At 43.5% G+C, this 20,959-nt stretch overlaps 1 protein-coding gene and 1 non-coding gene across 2 annotated transcripts in view; both read right to left on the bottom strand.

Moving 5' to 3' along the window:
* hs1bp3 (HCLS1 binding protein 3) overlaps positions 1–19,702 on the bottom strand; it is a 123,241-nt gene extending 103,539 nt beyond the window's left edge. The window contains exons 1-2 of the mRNA XM_063036660.1: positions 19,561–19,702; positions 17,291–17,456 (exon numbers count right to left, since the gene is read on the bottom strand). Of these exons, the coding sequence (XP_062892730.1) occupies positions 17,291–17,456; positions 19,561–19,586 (192 nt within the window). The 5' untranslated portion in view covers positions 19,587–19,702. The remainder of the gene's footprint in view (positions 1–17,290; positions 17,457–19,560) is intronic.
* A 193-nt stretch (positions 19,703–19,895) lies between these two features.
* Positions 19,896–19,977, bottom strand: trnas-aga (transfer RNA serine (anticodon AGA)). The gene has a single exon. It is a non-coding gene; the product is annotated as a tRNA-Ser (tRNA).
* Positions 19,978–20,959: the final 982 nt, after the last annotated feature.

Raw genomic sequence — 20,959 nt, forward strand, 5'->3', positions numbered from 1 at the left:
TTTTGGGCTCCTCATCTTAGAAGAGATGTGGTGGCATTGGACAGGTTCCTGAGGAGGTTCACAAGGATGATTCCAGGAATGAAAGGGTTATCATAGAAGTAACGTTTGATGGTTCTGGGTCTATACCCACTGGAATTTAGAAGGATGAAGGGGGATCTCATTGAAACCTTTCAAATGTTGAAAGGCCTAGACAGAGTAGATGTGGAAAGGATGTTTCCCATAGTGGGAGAGTCTGGGACAAGAGGACACAGCTTAAGGATAGAGGGGTGTCCATTCAAAACAGATGCAGAGAAATTTCTTTTGCCAGAGGGTTGTGAATTTGTGCAATTTGTTGCCATGTGCAGCTGTGGAGGCCAGGTCTATCGCTGTTCGTCTTCTATATCAATGAGCTGGATGATAATATGGTTAAGTGAATCGGCAAATTTGTGGATAACAACAAGACAGGGGTGGAGTGTAGTGGACAGTGAGAAAGACTTTCAAAGCTTACACTGGGATCTGGACCAGCTGGAAAAATGGGGTAAAGATGGCAGTTGCAGACAAGTGCAAGGTGTTGCACTTTGCTAAGACCAACCAGGATAGGTCTTTCACAGTGAACGGTAAGGCACTGAGGAGCGCAGTAGAATAAAGATTTGGGAATAAAGGAATACAGCTGCAGATTTCTCTGAGAGTGATGACACAGGTGGATAGGGTCATAAAGAAAGCTTTTGACACACTGATCTTCAGAAATCAAAGTATTGAGTTCAAGAGTTGGGATGTTATGTTGAAGTTGTATAAGGCATTGTTGAAGTTTAATTTGGAGTACTGTGTACAGTCTTGCAAAAAAGATTGAAACTGTACAGAGAAAATTTACACGGATGTTGCTGGGACTGGAGTAACTGAGTTATAAGGAAAGATGAATAGGTTTGCTTAGAACTTTATTCCCTAGAACATAGAAGATTGAGGGGACATTTGATAGAGGTGTACAAAATTATAAGGGGTATAGACAAGAGTAAATGCAAGCAGGCTTTTTCCAATGTAGTTGGGTGAGCCTACAACTAGAGGTCATGGGTTAAAACTAAAAGATACAGGAGCAGAATTAGGCCATTTGACCCTTCAAGTCTGCTCTGCCATATTAACGTGGCTGATCCAATTTAACTCTCAGGCCCAAACGCCTGCCTTCTCTCCATATCCCTTCAGGCACTGACCAATCAAGAATCTGTCGACCTTTGCCTTCAATATTCCTCAAGACATGGCCTCCATGGCCACCTGTGACAAAGAATTCCACAGATTCACCACTCTCTGGCTAAAGAAATTGCTCTTCATCTTCATTCTAAAAGAATGCCCCTCTGTTCTGAGGCTGGATCCTCTGATCTTGCACTCTCCCACCATAGGAAACATCCTCATCACATCCACTCTACCAAGGCCTTTCACCATTCGATAGGTTTCAATTAGGTCACTTCTTATTCTTCTGACTTCTTGTGAATAGAGGCCCAGAGCCATTAAATGCTCTTCACATGACAAGCATTCAATCCTGGAATAATTTTCACAACCCTCCTTTGAACCACCTCCAGTTTCAGCAAATCATTTCTAAGAGGCCCAAACCTGCTCACAATACTCCAAGTGAGGACTCCCCAGTGCTTTATAAAGTTTCAACATTACATCCTTGTTTTCATATTCTAGTCATTTTGAAATGAATGCTAACATCGCATTTGCTGAACTGGTAGATATAAAAGTATGGTGCATGTGTGCATGCATGTTTGTGTAAGGGACCAGCTATAGCATAACAAACAGGGCCACCGGTAGTGAAAGGTGGTTACTGATCATTCAGGATGCCAGAGAGGTATGTATATTCTCATTTGGGATATTGTATAGTAGTATACTTGTTTGAGAATGCCTGTGCGTTTTAAGAATAAGTTTGATACTTTGGGTAACAGACTTTTACATGAAAGGGAATACTACAGGCACGAGTTCAGTGACAAAGAAGTGAAGGACTGCAGAGTATATATTCTGTAGTTTCATGTATGTACTGTTTCGTTTCTAGCCATCTCATGTATTTTGCATTATGTGGGAATTAGTATGGAGATATATGAGGAAGAAGTTATACCTAAGTACATCAGTTGAGATGGCACCTACTGAAATCAGGCAACAGCAGGTCAAAAATCCTGCTGACCCCAGCCAGCCCTTAGGACTGACTGCCACCAGCAACAAGCCCTTCACCCACTTCCCCCCTCCATCTGGGGAGAAGCAGAGCATTTTGTCAGAGTTACCCTCACTTAAAGTGGTCTAAATGAGATCACTGGGTGCAAAGAAAAGGCCGGGAATATCAAGAACTGTGGCGCTTCTCTTCCTGACGAACTTAACGTTTTCTACTCAAGATTCAAACAGAAGAGGAGCGTCCCGCTCCCTCCGGATGAACCGGACCTGGTGGCATCAAGATCCATCGTCACCGAGGAGGATGTTAGAAAGGCCTTCCTGAAGATAAATCCAAGGAAGGCGATGGGCCCAGATGGTGTCCCGGGATAGGTTCTCCGGACCTGTGCAAGCGAGCTAGCTGGAGTGTTTGCTGACATCTTCAACTGCTCCTTGCTTCAGTCTAAGATCCCCTCGTGTTTTAAGAAGGCAACAATAATCCCAGTGCTGAAGAAGAGCAAGGTGGCATGCCTGAATGACTATCGACCTGTGGCTCTGACATCAATTGCTATGAAGTGCTTCGAGAGATTGGTTCTGGCACACATCAACCACAGCCTACCAGTCAACCTCGACGTTTTGCAATTCGCCTACCGGAGCAACAGGTCAACGGCAGATGCCATCTCTCTGGACCTACATTCCTCCTTAGAACACCTGGAGAATAAAGACGCATATATAAGGCTCCTTTTCATTGACTACAGCTCTGCCTTTAATACCATCATTCCAAATAAACTGATTCCTAAGCTCTGGAACCTGGGCCTTAGCACTCAGATCTGCAGCTGGATCCTCAACTTCCTCACAGACAGGACCCAGGCTGTAAAAATAGGGGACAAGCTCACCTCTACAATCACTCTGAGCACCAGTGCCCCACAAGGCTGTGTACTCAGCCCCCTGCTGTACTCACTGTATAGCCAAGTTTCCATCAAACTCAATATATAAGTTTGCTGATGACACAACAATTGTAGGTCGTATCTTGGGTAATGATGAGTTTGAGTACAGAGAGGAAATTAAGAACCTGGTGGTATGGTGCGAAGACAATAACCTATCCCTCAACGTCAGCAAGACGAAGGAATTGGTTGTTGACTTCAGAAGGAGTAGCGGACAGCACGACCCAATTTACATCGGTGGTGCACAAGTGGAACAGGTCAAAAGCTTTAAGTTCCTCGGGGTCAATATCACAAATGACCTGACTTGGTCCAACCAAGCAGAGTTTCCTGCCAAGAAGGCCCACCAGCGCCTTTACTTCCCGAGAAAACTAAAGAAATTTGACCTGTCCCCTAAAACTCCCACTAATTTTTATAGGTGCACCGTAGAAAGCATTCTTCTAGGGTGCATCACAACCTGGTATGGAAGTTGTCCTGTCCAAGACCGAAAGAAGCTGCAGAAGATCGTAAACACGGCGCGGTACATCACACAAACCAATCTTCCGTCCTTGGACTCACTTTACACCACACGCTGTCGGAGAAGTGCTACCAGTATAATCACGGACACGACCCGCCCAGCCAACAGACTTTTCGTCCCTCTTCCCTCCGGGAGAAGGTTCAGGAGCTTGAAGACTCGTACGGCCAGATTTGGGAACAGCTTCTTTCCAAGTGTGATAAGACTGCTGAACTGATCCTGACCCGGATCTGGGCGATACCCTCTAAATATCCGGACCTGCCTCTTGGTTTTTTTGCACTACCTTACTTCCTATTTTTCTATATTCTATTTATGATTTATAATTTAAATTTTTAATATTTACTCATTTTAACTATTTTTAGTATTTTTAATATTTAATATTTGTAATCCAGGGAGTGTGAAGCGCAGAATCAAATATCGCTGTGATGATTGTATGTTCTAGTACCAATTGTTTGGCGACAATAAAGTATAAAGTATAAAGTTCGTTGCAGGAACTTTGAATTCATGCGCAAGCTCAAAGTAGTTACTGAAATTCTCCGTATGCTTCAAAAATATATATGTGTATTGGTAAAAGTGAAATGCCCAAGGAATATGTGGGGCAGTATGGCCCAGGGAATGTACAAGGGCAACAGGAATGCCAGTAATGAAAAGAGATTTTTTTTTTAAAAAAAGGAGGTGAAAATAACTGGGGATTAATAATCTAAGTGCCCTGGAGAACTGACAAGCCCGCCATGGATTACGCAGAACATAGACATGAAGCACATGAAGGATATTCAGGGTTGGACATCCCAGGGAGGGATGATCCAGTCTTCCTGAAAATGCTGAAGGCCTGAGCTCAGCCCACCAGGAAGTGTTAGATTTGGGATAGCAGTGGGAATGACCTACCCAGCGATATCAATATGGGCTGGAGAAACGGATCATTGGAGGAGAAAGAAATGTCAAAAGTGGATACAGTGGATATAGCTGCTGCAATGACACAGAGGACTTGGTTTGTGTGCCAGCATTCAGGGCACCTAGCAAGGAACTACATGAATAGACATAGAAAGGTGCAGGAGATGACTTGTTAAAGCCATAGCCTCTTAGGACATGGTTGAAGGCAGTTTCCAAAAAAGAAAGGTGTGAGTCATCCACAAAAACAGACAGAAATGACAACAGCACCCTCTCTGTCTGCTTTGACTACAAACAAGATTACAGAGCTAGTGAGGGCAGCATCCAGATCACAGAAACAGCCGGCAGCGGCCTCCATTGCCAGCACTAGACACCCATAGATGTACACCAAGGGTTTATTGGGATGCCAGCAATATTGTAAAGGTGTATAAGATGATGAGAGGCATTGATGATGTGGATAGCCAAAGGCCTTTTCCCAGGGCTGAAATGGCTAACACAAGGGGGCATAGTTTTAAGATGCTTGGAAATAGGTACTATAGGGATGTCAGGGTAAGTTTTCCACACAGAGTGGTGGGTGTGTGGAATACACTGCCAGTGGCGATGGTGGAAGTGGATACAATAGGGTCTTTTAAGAACCTCTCAGATAGGTACAAGGAGCTTAGAAAAATAGAGGGCTATGGGATAGCGGAATTCTTGGCAGTCTCTAAAGTAGGTTACATGGTACAACATTGTGGGCCGAAGGGCCTGTAATGTGCTGTAAAATTCTATTTTCTATGTAAAGTTAGTGGACACAGGGCCATTCGTGTCGATAACTGATCTATCCTTGCCCACTCCTGGAGAGGTGAAGTACATTTACAGAGCAGGGGGTGAATCATTGAGGGCAGAGGGAAGTCAGCCTTGGGTAATGGAGATTGAGTGGGGGCAGCTTCCCGTGGGTTTTTGGGTGTTCCCAAACAATCAGCATACACTCTTGGGGAAAGGTACACTAAGTAAAGTGGATGCTATCATAGACTGAGGAAAGGGAGAAATAACATGGAGAAGACAGGAACAGCAAACATGTATGATTCCCAGAGCAAACAGCGAGAAACCGCAGCCCCAAGAATCCATGCAGAAGTTGTTAGAAATCTTAAGCTCTCTAGCAAGGTACCTGGCAATATGAATTATACAATTGAGACAACTCAGAAAGCACTTCAGAATAATTGAATGTGGCTTAGAATGAACAGCAGTAAATTGCTAATTTAACCAAGTTTGTCCCTTTGGGATATCGACTTTGGATCCCAGGGCAACAATCTAGACAGGGATTAATCAGATTGCCAAACACACTTTTCTTTTGAATTAATATAAAATGAGTGAGAGGATACAAGGATCTTAGTTTAGCACATGTAATGATGTAGCCAGATCGTTAGGTTTTTCATTTTCTCTCATAAAATTGTTCAATTCAAATCAAATAATTTTACAGGTTAACAGTATAATATTAGCATCTGAACCCAGAAGAGCCGATAAGGGCACCATCGCATTGAAATTAGGATAAGAAGAGCCCAAGACTCCAAGATACAAGAGCAGAATTATGCCATTTGGCCCATCGAATCTCCTCCCCCATTTCATCATGGCTGATCCAATTTTCCTCTCAGCCCCAATCTCCAGCCTTCTCCCGGTATCCCTTTATGCCCAGACCAATCAAGAATCTATCAACATCTGCCTTAAATATACATACAGACTTGGCCACCACAGCTGCAGATATTCTCCTGTTTGTGTTTCAGCAGGTCAGGCAACATCTATGAGAAAGAATAAAGAGTTGACATTTCGGGTTTTGAGTACTGATGAAGGGTCTCGGCCAGAAACATTGACTCATAATTCCTTTCCGTAAATACTGCCTGACCTGCTGACTTCCTCCAGTATTTTATGTGTGTTACAATGGGAATAGGGTGTATCGTTGGCAGTTCATGCCCTCTGGTGGCCACATCATAAAACAATTTCCAGAACATACTAATCATTCAAACGTAGCTCATCTTCAAGATAGGTTGACGTCACTTCCATAAACAAGCTCAGAGGAGAACAAAATAATTGTTACTCTGGACCTCATGCAGCACAAATAAAAACTCAGTTAGATAAAGAACACAATAATAAAAAAACAATAAATATAAATACATAACTTTTACACATGGATTGTATATCCACAAGGTGACACTGAGAGGAAGTGATAAAGTAGTGGTGCTGGGGAGATGTGATGGAGTGGGTTAGTAGGTATAGCTGTTGATCAGACTCACTACTTGGGGCAAGTAACTGTTTTTGAGTGGATGCTAAGTAGATTCCTCTCTAATGGGAGTGAGACAAACCATCCATGAACAGAGCAAGTGGGGTCCTTCATGATGTTACTGACCCTTTTCCAGCACTTTTCTCTATATACACTGATTCCAGTTAATTGACCACAAAACCACAAGATATAGGAGCAGAATTAGACCATTTGGCCCATCGAGTCTGCTCCACCATTTCATCATGGCTGATCCAATATTACTCTCAGCGCCAATCTCCTGCCTTCTCCCCATATCCATTCATGCCCTGCCCAATCAAGAATCTTATCAACCTCTGCCTTAAATACACAAAGGCTTGACCTCCGCAGCTGTTTGTGGCAAAGAATTCCACAGACTTACCACTCTCTGGCTAAAGAAATTCTTCCTCATCTCTGTTCTAAAAAGACCCCCCTCTATTCTGTGTCCTCTGGTCTTAGACTCTCCCACCATAGGAAACATCCTCTCTACATCCACTCTACCAAGACTTTCTCCATCGATAGGTTTCAATGAGATCACCCCTCATTCTTCTAAATTCTAGAGAATACAGGCCCAGAGCCATCAAGCGTTCTTCATATGACAAGCCATTCAACTCTGGAATCATTTTTGTGAACCTCCTTTGAACCCTCTCCAGTTTCAGCACATCTTTTCAAAGATAAGGGGGCTTAAACTGCTCACAATACGCCAAGTAAGGCCTCACCCATCCCTATAAAGTTTCAACATTACATCCTTGCTTTATATTCTAGTTCTCTTGAAATGACTGCTAACATTGCATTTGCCTTCCTCACCACATTCTCAACCTGAAATTTAACCTTTAGGGAATACTGCACAAGAACTCCCAAGTCCCTTTACACCTGTGTTTTTTGTATCTTTTTCTCCATTTAGAAATAATCAACCCTTTCATTTCTTTTACCAACGTGCATGACCATACACTTCCCCGACATTATATCCCATCTGCCATTTCTTTACCCATTCTCCTAATCTGTCCAAGTCATTTTGTAGCCCCTCTACTTCCTCAAAACTACCTGCCCCCACCTATCTTCATATCAGCTGCAAACTTTGCAACAAAGCCTTCAGTTCCATCATCCAAATCATTGACGTGCAATGTGAAAAGAATCAGTCCATTCTGTATAGGTCTCACCTTCCCTGGAAGGGAGCCCTATGCCTTCCTACACAAACTCCTTGGCCACATATTAAACTGTATAATCTTGCTAGTTCTAGTCTCACTAGCACGTGGCATGGATAGCAATCCTGAGATCACAGTCCTGGGGATCCTGCCCTTCAACTTACCACCTAACTCCCTGAACTCCCTATGTAGAGCCTCATCACTCGTTCTACCCACGTCATTGACACATACATGGACCATAACTTCCGGCCGTTCATCCTCCTACTTAAGGATGCTGAGGATGCAATCCAAGATATCCCAGACCACGGTACCTGGGAGGCAATGTACCATCCGGGGATCTTGTTCTTGCCCACAGAACCTCCTGTCCATTCGCCTAACTAACGAATTCACTATCACCACCATGTGCCTCTTCCCCCAGCTTCCCTTCTTAGTCAGAGGCAGACTCAATGGCAGAGACCCAACCATTGTGACCTTCCTCTGCTAGGTCATCTCCTCGACAGTATCCAAAGTAATATACCTGTTCTTGAGAGGGATGGCCACAGGGGTACCCTGCACTGGCTTCTTTCTTAACTAGGACACATCTGGATCAGTACATTTAAGTGGCTGCCCCAATTAGCGGAAGTTTCATGAAAATAGTTAAAGGTATATTAAAAAAAAAGACCAACTACCATTGAACTGAGTAATAACTTATGAATTTCAATTAAATACAGAACAAATTGGAACACTACCAATACCTCTATAGTGCTATAAAACTGTAGTAGTTCCTAACAGGAGGAAGTTATCTGCTGTGTTCTTTTGATTGACTGTAAATAAACAACTACTGCAGATAATGGATTGCCTTCATATAATGCTTTAAACAACTGCATCCTCCAAATGTTAATTTTCATTGTAACATTCAAGATGATTTTAGATACCTTCAAATTCTTCGTAATTCCCAACTGAAGTCATGAAATTGTTTCATTTTCTGCTGTTTCTAGCATCTCCAGTCCTGAATGCTTGAAACCACAGTGAGCAAATCATTCCGCACAGTTTCGCCAACTATCAGTGACAAAAATCATTGCTTTTTGAACACAAACACATGCAGCTACTTAAAAACTGATCGCACTAAGCACAGTGTAGCTCTGACGGCCACGCAATTGTAAGTGACTGACACTAGTTCAAAACCACTCGGCAAAAGTCTCCTGCCCAAATTAAGCGGCACAGTGTCCCAGATAAACGAAGTGAACACCGGCTATTTTCTTGATTTAGGTTTTGTTCTTTAACAGTGTCCCAAATAAACAGCTACCCAATTAAGTGATGGCCATATGCTCCCCTAAGGATGTACAGTCATGGCAGAAAAATCAAGCAACATAATTGCTCAGCATCAGATTCATTAAAACAGTGACATGAACAAAGTGATGGACTGAGACAGATGATACATTTCACAAACAAAAGAAAATCCGCAGATGCTGGAAATCAAAGTAATACACACGAAAAGCTGGAGGAAGTCAGGAGGCCAGGCAGCATCTATGGAAACAAGTAAACAGTCTGCGTTTCGGACCGAGACCTTTCATCAGGAAGAAGCTGATGAAGGGTTTCTGCCCAAAACATCTACTGCTCATTCTTTTCCATATATGCTGCCTGGCTTGTTGAGTTCCTCCAGCATTTTGTATGTATTATAGATGATACATTTCCTGATTTGTACTTTATGAAAAAGAATGAAAAGTTTTGAGTAAAAGATGAATAGTATTAGGGGATACAAATTGATTTAGGTTTTCCCAAATCAATCTTGCTTTAATAGATCACATCACCACCCAACACCGACAGTGTGTTTAATTCTAAGTTTATTTAAGGATATTTATGTTTGCTTATGTCTGCAGTGTTGTTGGAATCTCTCACTCAATGTCAGCAAAACCCAAGAGGTGATTATTGACTGGAGAAGGAAGAAGCCATAGGTCCAAGAACCAGTCCTCATTAAGAGATCAGAGATGGAAAGGGTCAATAACTCTAAATTCTTTGCCGCCACCACATCAGAGGCACAAAATACCCTGCAGATGCTGGGGTCAGAGCAACATGCACAACATGCTGGAGGAACTCAGCAGATCAGGCAGTATCTGTGGAAACGATCAGTCAACGTTTCGGGCCGAGACCCTTCGTCAGGACTGTAGAGGGAGGGAGCAGAGGCCCTTTAAAGAAGGTGGGGGAGAATGGGAAGGAGAAGGCTGTTAAGTTCCAGGTGAAAAACCAATAAGGGGAAAGATAAAGGGGTGGGGGAGGAGAAGCAGGGAGGGGATAGGCAGGAAAGGTGAAGAAGGAATAGGGGAATGCACAATGGGTAGTAGAAGGAAGCGGAACCATGACAAGTGATAGGCAGCTGGAGGAGGGGGCAGAGTGAAACTCGGATGGGGAAAGGGAGGGGGAGGGAATCACCGGAAGTTACCATTGACTGTTCATTTCCATGGATGCTGCCTGACCTGCTGAGTTCCTCCAGCGTGTTGTGCGTGTTACCACATCAGAGGATCTATCCTCGGACCAGCACACAAGTGCCATCACAAAGGCGGCACAACAGAACCTATATTTTCTTAGAAGTTTATGTAGACTTGGCTTGTCATCCAAAACTTTGACAACTTCTGTAGATGCTCAGAATCTGACTGGTTGTATCAAGGACTGATATAGAGACAATAATGCCCAGGAATGGAAAATCTACAAAAAGTGATGGAAGCATCCAGTCCTTCATAGATAAAGCTGTTCCCATCATTGTGCACATTTATATGGAGCAGTGCCACAAGAAAGCAGCATCCATCATCAATCCAGGCCATGCTGTCTTCTCGCTACTACCATTGGGCAGGAAGTACAGGAGCCTCAGGTCCCACTCCACCAGGTTCAGGAACAATTATTACCCTACAGTCATCAGGTTCCTGACCCAGCATGAAAAACTTCACTCAGGTCAACACTGAATTGACTCTACATCCTATTGACTCATTTCCAAGGACTCTACCACTCATGTTCCCACATTATTTATTTACATTTTTTATTTATTGTTGGTACAATTTGTCTTCTTTTGCACATTGGATGTTTGTCAATCTATGTATATACACTCTTTCATGAACTGTGATATTTTGTTATTTTCCTGTAAATGCCTCTGAGAAAATGTATCTCAAAGTAGCAAATGGCGACATGTATTTACTTTGAACTTTTGAATTCTAAATAGCAGGTTACATCACTATTTTCCTGTACCTTCCATCTTATCTGTCACATCAAACAGCTTATTAAACATTCATTTCTGATAAACCACAATTTCTTCTGAACACTGCAAAAAACTGAAGCTATGTTTTTTGATTCCCCCACCACAAAACTTATTCTAGCCATTAATTATATTTGTGTAGATAGCAACGGCTTTGGATTGAACCAGAATGCCATAGGGCCCAGACCAGTTTTCAGGACTTGGTCTCTCCATCAAAAAGATAGCATACTTCCACCCACCTGCTGCCAAGATCCACACTTATATTCTTGTTACCTGCAGATTTGACTGTTTTAATAATCACCTGGCTTGTCTTTATAATCTTCAAAATCTCTGCTGCCTTTTAATTTTTCCCTCACCAGGTCTCAATAACCCAGTGATGACTAACACTATATTCCAGTTATTTTACAAAACTATAAAAGTTTATTTACACAGCAAATACACAAAGTACTCACATTCAGTATTTACAAAACAGTGGAAAAATTCAAATTAAATATGATTAACACAGTCAATTCCCTGGGCGGGGGGGCACCGCTCCCAGAAATCCCACATTGCACCCGCATGCTCCCTCTCCAAGAGCACAACCGCATTCTCAGAAGAGGAGCAGGCTGTCGGCCTTCAACTTACTGCCGCCTAGACCCGTGAATGGCCATCTTGGCCAGGCCCAGGAGGGAGCCCACTAGTAGATCCTCCTTGCCACTCGCTCCCTCCCCTACTGGATGCCCGTATACAAGGATCGTGGGGCTGAATTGCAGCCAGAACCTGAGCAGCAGCCCCTTCAGATACTCAAACAGGGGCCGCAACCTCTCACACCCCATATAAGCGTGGTACACTCATACCTCCCAGCCACAAAACGAACAGGTGGATGGGGTGTCAGTGAACTTGCTTAAAAACCTTTTGCACGGTATTGCCCTATGTAGCACCTTCCACCCCCAGGTCCCCTGTAAACAGGAAAGGGCCCCTCCATAACGAGATTTCCACTGGGGACCTCCTCCGCTGCCAGATGGTAAAACATACCGCCAAGGTGAGCCTAATTGGCAGACGAAGACAAGGAAGTGAAAGGTGAGCAGGAAATGCCCATACAAGAAACACTTTGAGGCATCACAGAAGGGCACAGTGGGACCCTCTCCTGCATGGTATCCCGAGGACTAGGTCCGATGAGCACTTCCGGCCCATCAGGTGACGGTGTAGCCAGAACCCCTCCAACTTCCCCGACCCCCTTCCACACCCACCGTGATAGGATGGGGACCAGTTCCCCTCGCAGCTAGAGCGCCGTTCCCCCAACAGTGCCAGAGCACCCTGTCTGGATAGGGCTAGACCCCATACCCTCACCAGCTCTCAAAGGCAGCTCCCCCAGAGCGGCATGGCTTATGCAGTGGCCACAGTACAGGTATCTCTGCAGGGTCCTGAGGCGGAGAGCCGCCAGCTGGGTGCGCACGCACACCAATAACTGACCGCCCTCCGCGACCGGAAGGCTCAGGACCACGACAGAGAGCCAGTGCCTCCTATTGCCCCAGAAGTCGTCCACCAGCCTCTTCTGGCTCCTGGAGATAAAAGCAGTGGGCGGGACTAAAGTAGGCAGCTGGTCCCATATCATGGAGGTGACCAGCTGATTTATAACTAACGCCCTTCCGCGGTATGAGATTGCACGAAGGAGGCCTGACCAGAGTCCCAGCAGGGCAGAGATTTTTGTCTCCAAATCCCACCAGTTCACTGGCCAGGCTCTTCTGTCGAGCTCAGGTAGACCCCTAAGTAGAGGACGTGCGTGGTGCTCCATGCAAAGGGTCTCAACCTCTCTGGTAGGGAGTCCACCTGCCACTGACCCACCAAGAGGCCTGCACAGTTTTCCTAGTTGACCCTTGCAGAGGACACGGCTGAGGAGATCTGCTGGTAGTCTCACATCCTCTGCAAGTCAACAGGGTCAGTGACCACGAGGAAGACGTCATCAGTGTAAGCCAAAAGGTTCGGCTCCATGTCTGGTTCGCGTAGAACCAAACCCGTTAACTTCTTAAGGGGAAGGCACAGGAATACAGACATCCCACCTCTCCCGGAAGTTCCGGGAGTCTCCCGCATATCGATAGTGGCTCCCTGACACCCAGAAATTATATACAATGTCCCAGAAATAGAGTTTTTTTGAGCAGGAGAGGGAGAAGGACAGCAAGCATCCTGATTGGTCTCTCTTCATGCTAAGAGTGGTCCCCAACCACCTGGCTGCAAGGAAACAATATGATTTGGCTATATGAAATGATATGAGTCAGCTGCACCTTTCCTCATTCCCTGTCACGCACTGTTGAACTTGAACGGACGTGAGGTTATCAGTGACCCAAGATGTGCAAAGGAATGGGTCCGTGACCCATCTGTGAATATCCCCGGTGAATCATCCATGTCAGTGCAGGAAAAAGATCAACTCCTTGAGCTTGCGAATGACGGTGGGCTGAAAAGTATGTTTGACATAACATCTCTGCCGGCATTCTGGATCAAAGTCAAGGCTGAATATCCCAAGGTAGCCACAAAAGCACTGAAAACATTGCTTCCATTTCCAACATCATATCACTGCGAAGTGGAGTTTTCTGCAATGAATGCAATGAAAACTACATTGCGGAATAGACTGGACATAAGGAACCCCCTTCGAGTATCGCTGTCTCCAATCACCGTTCGATGGGACCGTCTTGTTGCAAGAAAACAAGCCCAGGGCTCCCACTGATTCAGCGATATTGGTGTGTTGCAATGATTTTATATGTTCATATGAGGAAAATATGCGCTGTGTGTTTAATATCCAAACGTTACTTAAAATGTTATGATGCTATTAACTTATAAGCGACTTATAATTCAGTGGTCCCCAACCTCCGAGCCGCGAAGAATACAGCGATGGCCGGAACGCACCCAGCACATCTTTAAGAAAAAAGCCGAAATAAACGAGCTAATTAATTAGGTGCCCGGCACGTAAATGTCAGGCAAGATCAGAGGCGATTGCCAATTTCATCGTCTCTGATCTGGGCTGACATTTACATGCTGGGCGGCACCTAATCAATTAGCTTGTTTATTTCGGCGTTTTTCTTAAAGATGTGCTGGATGTGTTCTGGCTTCTGCTGCATTCTTCACAGCCCGGAGGTTTGGGACCACTGTATGATTGACTTATCACTATATTCATGCGAGGAAAATAGACGCTGTGTGTTTAATATTAAATTCGTTAGGTAAACCCCTTTAGAAATGAAATCGAGTGTATTATCTACTTAGAAGTGAGTTCTAGTTGACGTATCACCTATATTCCGGTTGTGTTTAACACCCCCCACCAGCCCACCCCCCGGGGTTGGCCGGTCCACAAGAATATTGTCAATATTAAACCGGTCCACAGTGCAAAACAGGTTGGGGACCCCGATTTAAACTAGCTGGCTAGCTGCCAAGGAGCTATGCTATTGATGTCCTACGTTATGAGGCCAAACTCCCCGTAGACTTGCTTAAAGTTGTAATAGAATAAACATGGTAATGTAAGTACATACTTTAATGTCACATTTGCTGTATATACCCAACTTGGTTTACAGATTAGACAAAATCACCAAACAAAGTATTACATACACCCTTGGAGGTTGACGGGGGGGCGGGGGTGCTACCTCCCTGAAATGAGTTTCTGCAGGGTGGGATGTCTGGGAATAGTTCCACGCAAAGAGAAAACAACCGCCACAACATTGTCCACCCCTGACCGCCCCACTGTCCCAAAGCACGAGGGCGTTGTAAAGGACCCATTTACTTTAACAAGACACTCCACAGCAGTGTACAGCAGTTGGACATGGGCCACAGTCCTACAGAGTCCTATTTAAGTCTCATCATAGTCTAAGGCAACCCCACTTTTGTACCCTTGTATGATTCTGAACATGCACGTTCATTAAACATTCGCTCTTTCTCTAGGAAGCCCTTTGCCTTCAGTCTACACTCCACAAGCTGTAGTCAGGCTTTAGTTCCAAGAAACTCACAGGCTGGCAGACATTTTCCAAGAACACATACACCCTTTATCAGTGTTTCATCAGCTCAAAAAAAATAACTAACACAGTGACATAGTACTGTGAAATCCTAAGTGGATAGTCACTTCTAAAATAGAAATGTTAGATTCTAAAATAGAGAAGTAATCTTGAGTAACACACACTATGGCCTAAAACACTGACTGCTTATTCCTCTCCTTAGGTGTGCCTGACCTGCAGAGTTTCTCCAGCATTTTGTTTGTATTACACTGCATTTTCAGCATCTGCAGAATCTCTTGTGTTTAGAGAAATAATCTTACCTGCATTTAATGGGAAAATCTACAGCACAGCTTTAATTAGAGTACAAACAAGCCATTTGGCCTCTTGAGGAGGAGTTAAAGAACACAGATATATCATTAAAAAAACTGCAGAGAAGAGAAATATTTTACTTTAATTTCAAATGAACTGCCTGAAGTTGTGATTTTGAGAGGTTAAATAGTAATTTGCAAAAAGATCATTTAAAAACTATTTCTAAAAAACAAAATGTTTGCAGAACAGGGAGGTGGTGGGAAAATAAGAGTGATCTTGTAAAGCAGGCGTCCCCGATCTCTTTTGCACCGCGGACCGGTTTAATATTGACAATATTCTTGCGGACTGGCCAAATGGGGGGGGGGGCGGTGGTGTTAATCACGACCGGAATATAGGTGATGAGTCAGCTATAAGTCACTTATAAGTGGCTAATACACTCAATTTCATTTCTAAAAGGGTTTATCTAACGAATTTAATATTAAACACACAGCGCCTCTTTTCTTCGCATGAATATAGTGATAAGTCAATTATAAATCACTTATATATCAATAGCATCATAACACTTTAAGTACAATGTAAAGAGTATGTACTTGCAGAATGTGTCTAATAACCTCATTCGGTGCTTTAAGATCCTACAAGCAAAGCAAACATAGCAGCTGCATCCATCAGGTGGCACAAATGAGTAAAAGGTGCACTTCGGGGAAGTTCAGTGACCCATTACTCCTGGAGTAAAGAACAAAACCTTTACTCGCCCTGGACTTTCATGGCAGTACCAAAACCTAGAAGTTGTCATGTTTTAAAGCGAAAAAAAATGTACTTGAATTGACAGAGGCAGAAATTTTCCCTACACCCACCATCATTAAGTCACAAATCTGTCTTACATACAGTTTTATGTGACACAGATTTAGTATAGATGGCTCTGACAGGCAAAAGGGCCTATTTCTGCACTGTAAGATGATACAACTCCATGACAAATTCTAAGAACATAGCAATAGGAGCAATGGATGCTAGTGTTGCTGTGACTTGTTCTGTTGTTTCATTTGACACAACAGGCCTCAAAAGCGCTTTCCTGTCAGTTTCCCATCACCCATCCTTTTGCCATAGCACACATCCCACCCTGCAAAAGCTCATTTCAGGGAGGTAGCACCATCAATTTGCGGGAGACTCCCAGAACTTCCGGGAGAGGTGGGATGTCTGCAATAGAGTAGCTTCTTAGCAGCTAGCCAGCTAGTTTAAGTAACGTTAGCTATGCTAATGAACGAATGACACAAACTCACCTCAACATGTCTTTTACAGTCTTAACCCACCATGGGCAATAGAAAAGTCACTGTTGCAGACAGTGCAGTGAGCAACACTGTCATTATTTTTGACCCCGATTAGGCAGGGGTACACTTTAGTGTAGTCTGGGGTGACGTACGTGTAATATTTTCTTTTTTTTTCAGAACACTCTGCCATGGCGCACTCTCTCTCTCTCTCTCGCTCGCTCTCTCTTCCACTCTCGCTCTCTCGCGTGCTCTCTCTCTCTCAAAAAAAATCAATTTCTGAGATATTGTATATAATTTGCGGGCATCAATATGCGGAAGACTCCCGGAACTTCCAGGAGAAGTTGGATGTCTGCCATAGTACAAACACTTACATACATAAAGAATAACTTAGCAGTAATCAGCATGTGTCCATCTCAAAGTAATTATTAAGTTCTTAAAAATAAGGCAATGTGAAATTCAGTGGCTGTGGGGAAGCTGAGTGAATCTACATCCAGTGTGACAACAATCAGGTTACTCACATGACATTTATAAAGATACGGTCAAATATCATTAAAGCTTTTAAAACTCATTCTTGTTAACTGAATTATACATTGCTTTTTATCCTAATTGATCATTCCACACATTTAAAAGAGAAATCTTAACAGATGGGTTGTGAATTTTTCTTCTTCACTTACCACAAACTGGATAACATCTTTAGGCTTGTGCTTTGTGCTCTTGAAGGAGGCCAGGTGGGTGACAACAACAATCTGATACTCCACATGGCCAGACATCATTTTCCCATGGATCTCCTGGTACTCTGGGACTGACAGGTCTATCCCAGTAGTCGCATTCTGGATTGTTCTACCATGAAAATAAAATTACAATTATGGATTCATTGTCAAAACCAATTAAGGATATCACTTTAAAAAGACTCCTCATTTTGTGTTGTGTAGATATTATATGACACTGTTCAAGGCATTTTCAGCAGGAGGATAAGTTATTGTTAAGAACAACAGAATGGCATACACTACAGTATAGTTCAATGCAGTTGCTGAAAGTAACCCCCTTCCAATATTATATCAATAGTTGAAGGTACTACAGAATTAAATGCAGTTTTTACCTTAATACAAACCAACTGCAATAAACTGTGTGAGTGAAGCATTGCTCACGTACCTGATAAGACTTTATTGCTTTGAAAAATTACCCTAAACATCAGGAATTTTTCACTAATTTTTTTTGAAGATTAATAGTATTTTTGCTTTTGAAAATTGCAATGTGTCCACTGGCAGTTGTATACTGGATGCTCTTATCCAGTTATTTAGATGGCGAAAACTGTGTTGTTAAGAATACCCCAGCTCTGTGGGAACTGAATTCTGTGGAATCCACAGGCTTGTCTGTTGTAATGTTTATGTCTTGCTCTGTATTGCTGCCACAAGACAACAGATTTCACCCCATACTCTCTATCAGCGATAATAAACCTGATTCAGATTCAAACATAGGTGGGGCAACTGGTCCTTGACAAGGTGGCTAGGGGGATATTATACTACTTGCACATGGCCTCCTTGTATTTCCATCATATACTCCACTTGCACAGTTCCTTCCTGACAGTTTCTGCTCCCTTGTGAGAAGTCTTAGGGAATAGATGAGCACATGAAGATATAGCAACTTTTCAAGGGGACTTTCAGAACATTCCTACAGCATTTTTTCCAACTCTTTGAAACCTGTAAGTGCGCAAGATCTCCAGCCTCCGGAGTCTGATGTCATGGACAAGGATGATGTGGTCCACCAACCTAACCTGGTTGATGCATGGAATGCTGCTGCAGGGAGGATGTTCACATTGGCCTGCCAATCTTGCCAATGGAATTCCAGGATTTAGAAGGGAAAGTGCAGGCGGCACTTCTCCAGCTCTTTGACGTGCACACTGTAGCTTAGCCACATCTCTGATGCATTTAGGAGGATAGGGATTACTGATGTTTTGCACATCACAAATTTGGGTTTGAATTCTTGCTCTCCGAATTTTCTTCTCAGTTGGCCAACGCCTAGCATAGTGGAAGTGCTAGTGGATCCATCGTCTGTATCCACGTTTGCTGATTGGTGGCTCTAAAGATGAGCAATTTATCTCAGTTCTCCACAAACCTGGTTGTGCACCTTCACCATCCATAGGGCAGATTGGTAGGTCTGGTCTGTGTCTTCCAAATTGTGCAGTCAAGGCTCCTGCTCTCACTCACACACACAACGAAACAACCAATACAATGGCATAACTAATCCTCTCATCCCCACATTTAATTCTAGTATTTTCCCCTTCTTTCTCAGTCCTGAAGAGGAGTCTCTGACTGAAACGTCGCCTTTTTATTAATTTCCATAGATGCTGCCTAACCTGCTGAGTTCCTCCAGAATTTTGTGTGTGTTGCTTTCTATTTTCAGCATCTGCAGACTTTCTCGTGTTTATAAGTAATAATAATCATCATATAAAGTCAGATTAAAATAGGAGTGGCAAGGGACTTCTTTCCAAGGTCAGCTTAAAATTTGATTGAAAATTTCCAGTTTATTCATGCACTAATATTAAGTTCACGTTGTAAAAACTGACAAAGGGAAACCCTATAACTCAATAGAAACCCTAGAAGATTACCCCTACTGTAGAAATGTGGCATTTTCATGTTAATCTTCCGGCCTTAACGACTGGAGAGTATTGCTGAACAGAGTTGTTATGCACAGTGGCGCAGACGTCCAATAACAAAACAACGTTCAGTTCGCCAAATATATGGAGAAATGACAAACGTATTTCTCCATCCCGGTGGTAAACTTCGATGAGTGCGTTGAAACTGTATCAAGGCCTCACAATATTAATCGATTATCTGGATCAAATACGAAAAGTGACGAAAACGAGAGGTGTGGAGGCTTTCCTCCGCTGGCGGTGTAGGGCGGAATCCAGCGAAGGCGGCGAAATGCCTCCCATTACCCCTACCTGGATGTGATCAGACCCTCGGGCATGTTGTCGGTGAACTACAGGAACAAGAAGGGAGAATCTCACTGCGGCTGCCGAGTGGCGCTGAAAGAGATTCGGCTGTAGCTCCGCTGCCTGCGAAAGTCACGGGACACTGGAAGTAGCCAACGAAGCCCAGCCCATTCGAGGGCGGAAAGTCGGGGCATCTGCATCCAGACACTTAAAAGCAGGAAATCCATTACAAAAATAACTGATGGTCATTAACTAATGGCCGCGATATGGGCAAGATGAAGCATTTAATGTGACGCGTTTGTCTTTGATTCTTAGAAAAACATAAGTTGTTAATAAAATGTAACCGTAGTCGGCAGGATTCGAACCTGCGCGGGGAGACCCCAATGGATTTCTAGTCCATCGCCTTAACCACTCGGCCACGACTACTTGGCAGATGCACTTGACACCGAAAGTTCTTCCGCTGGATCTACGACACCTGACAACATTAGTTTTACTTTTCAGAAATCGTTTGTCTCTCACCTGCCAGCTTGCCTGTGAATTCGGAAATTGCAGGGACTGCGCCTAGTCATTAACCAGTTCTGCTCGACCTTATTTCAATTATTTTTGAGATTAATTTCAAGATTACTTCCTTGTTATAAGGTTTGCCTTTATCAAGGCATCATTATGACTCTTAGAACCCTGCTTGATACGCTGTTAGTACAAATTAAATTATTTTCATCCATTTTTTGTAGTTTTTAGATAAAATTATCCATACAATTGAATAAAATTGTTATCATTACCCAAAATATATTATTTTTTATTAAGAAGAAGAAAATGCATTGAGGACCATAAGATATAGGAGCAGAATTATGCCATTTGGCCCATCAAGTCTGCTCTGCCATTCAATCATGGCTGGTCCTTTTTTTCTCCTCCTCAACCCCATTTCCCAACCTTCTCCTTGTGACCTTTGATACCATGTCCAATCAATCTCTTCCTTAAATGGGCCGAAAGGCATACTCCTGCATGGTCTTATGGTAAATACACTCAACTACCTGGCTTTCACAGCTGCACGTGGCAACAATTCCACAAATTCACCACCCTCTGGCTAAAGAAATTTCAACGCATCTCTCTTTTGAATGAACGCCCCTCTATCCTGAGGCTGTGCCCTCTTGTCCCAGACTCTCCCACCATGGGAAACATCCTTTCCACATATACTCTGTCTAGTCCTTTCAACATTCAAAGGATTTCAATGAGATCCCTCCTCATTCCAGCAAGTACAGACTCAGAGCCATCAAACATTCCTCATATCATAACCTTTTCATTCCTGGAATCATCCTTGTGAACTTCCTCCAGAACCTCTCCAATGCCAGCACATCTCTTCTAAGATAAGGAGCCCAAAATTGTACACAATACTCCCGATGAAGCCTCA

Source organism: Mobula hypostoma, chromosome 2 (assembly GCF_963921235.1).
Source record: "Mobula hypostoma chromosome 2, sMobHyp1.1, whole genome shotgun sequence".
In the NCBI taxonomy this organism is placed as follows: Eukaryota; Metazoa; Chordata; class Chondrichthyes; order Myliobatiformes; family Myliobatidae; genus Mobula; species Mobula hypostoma.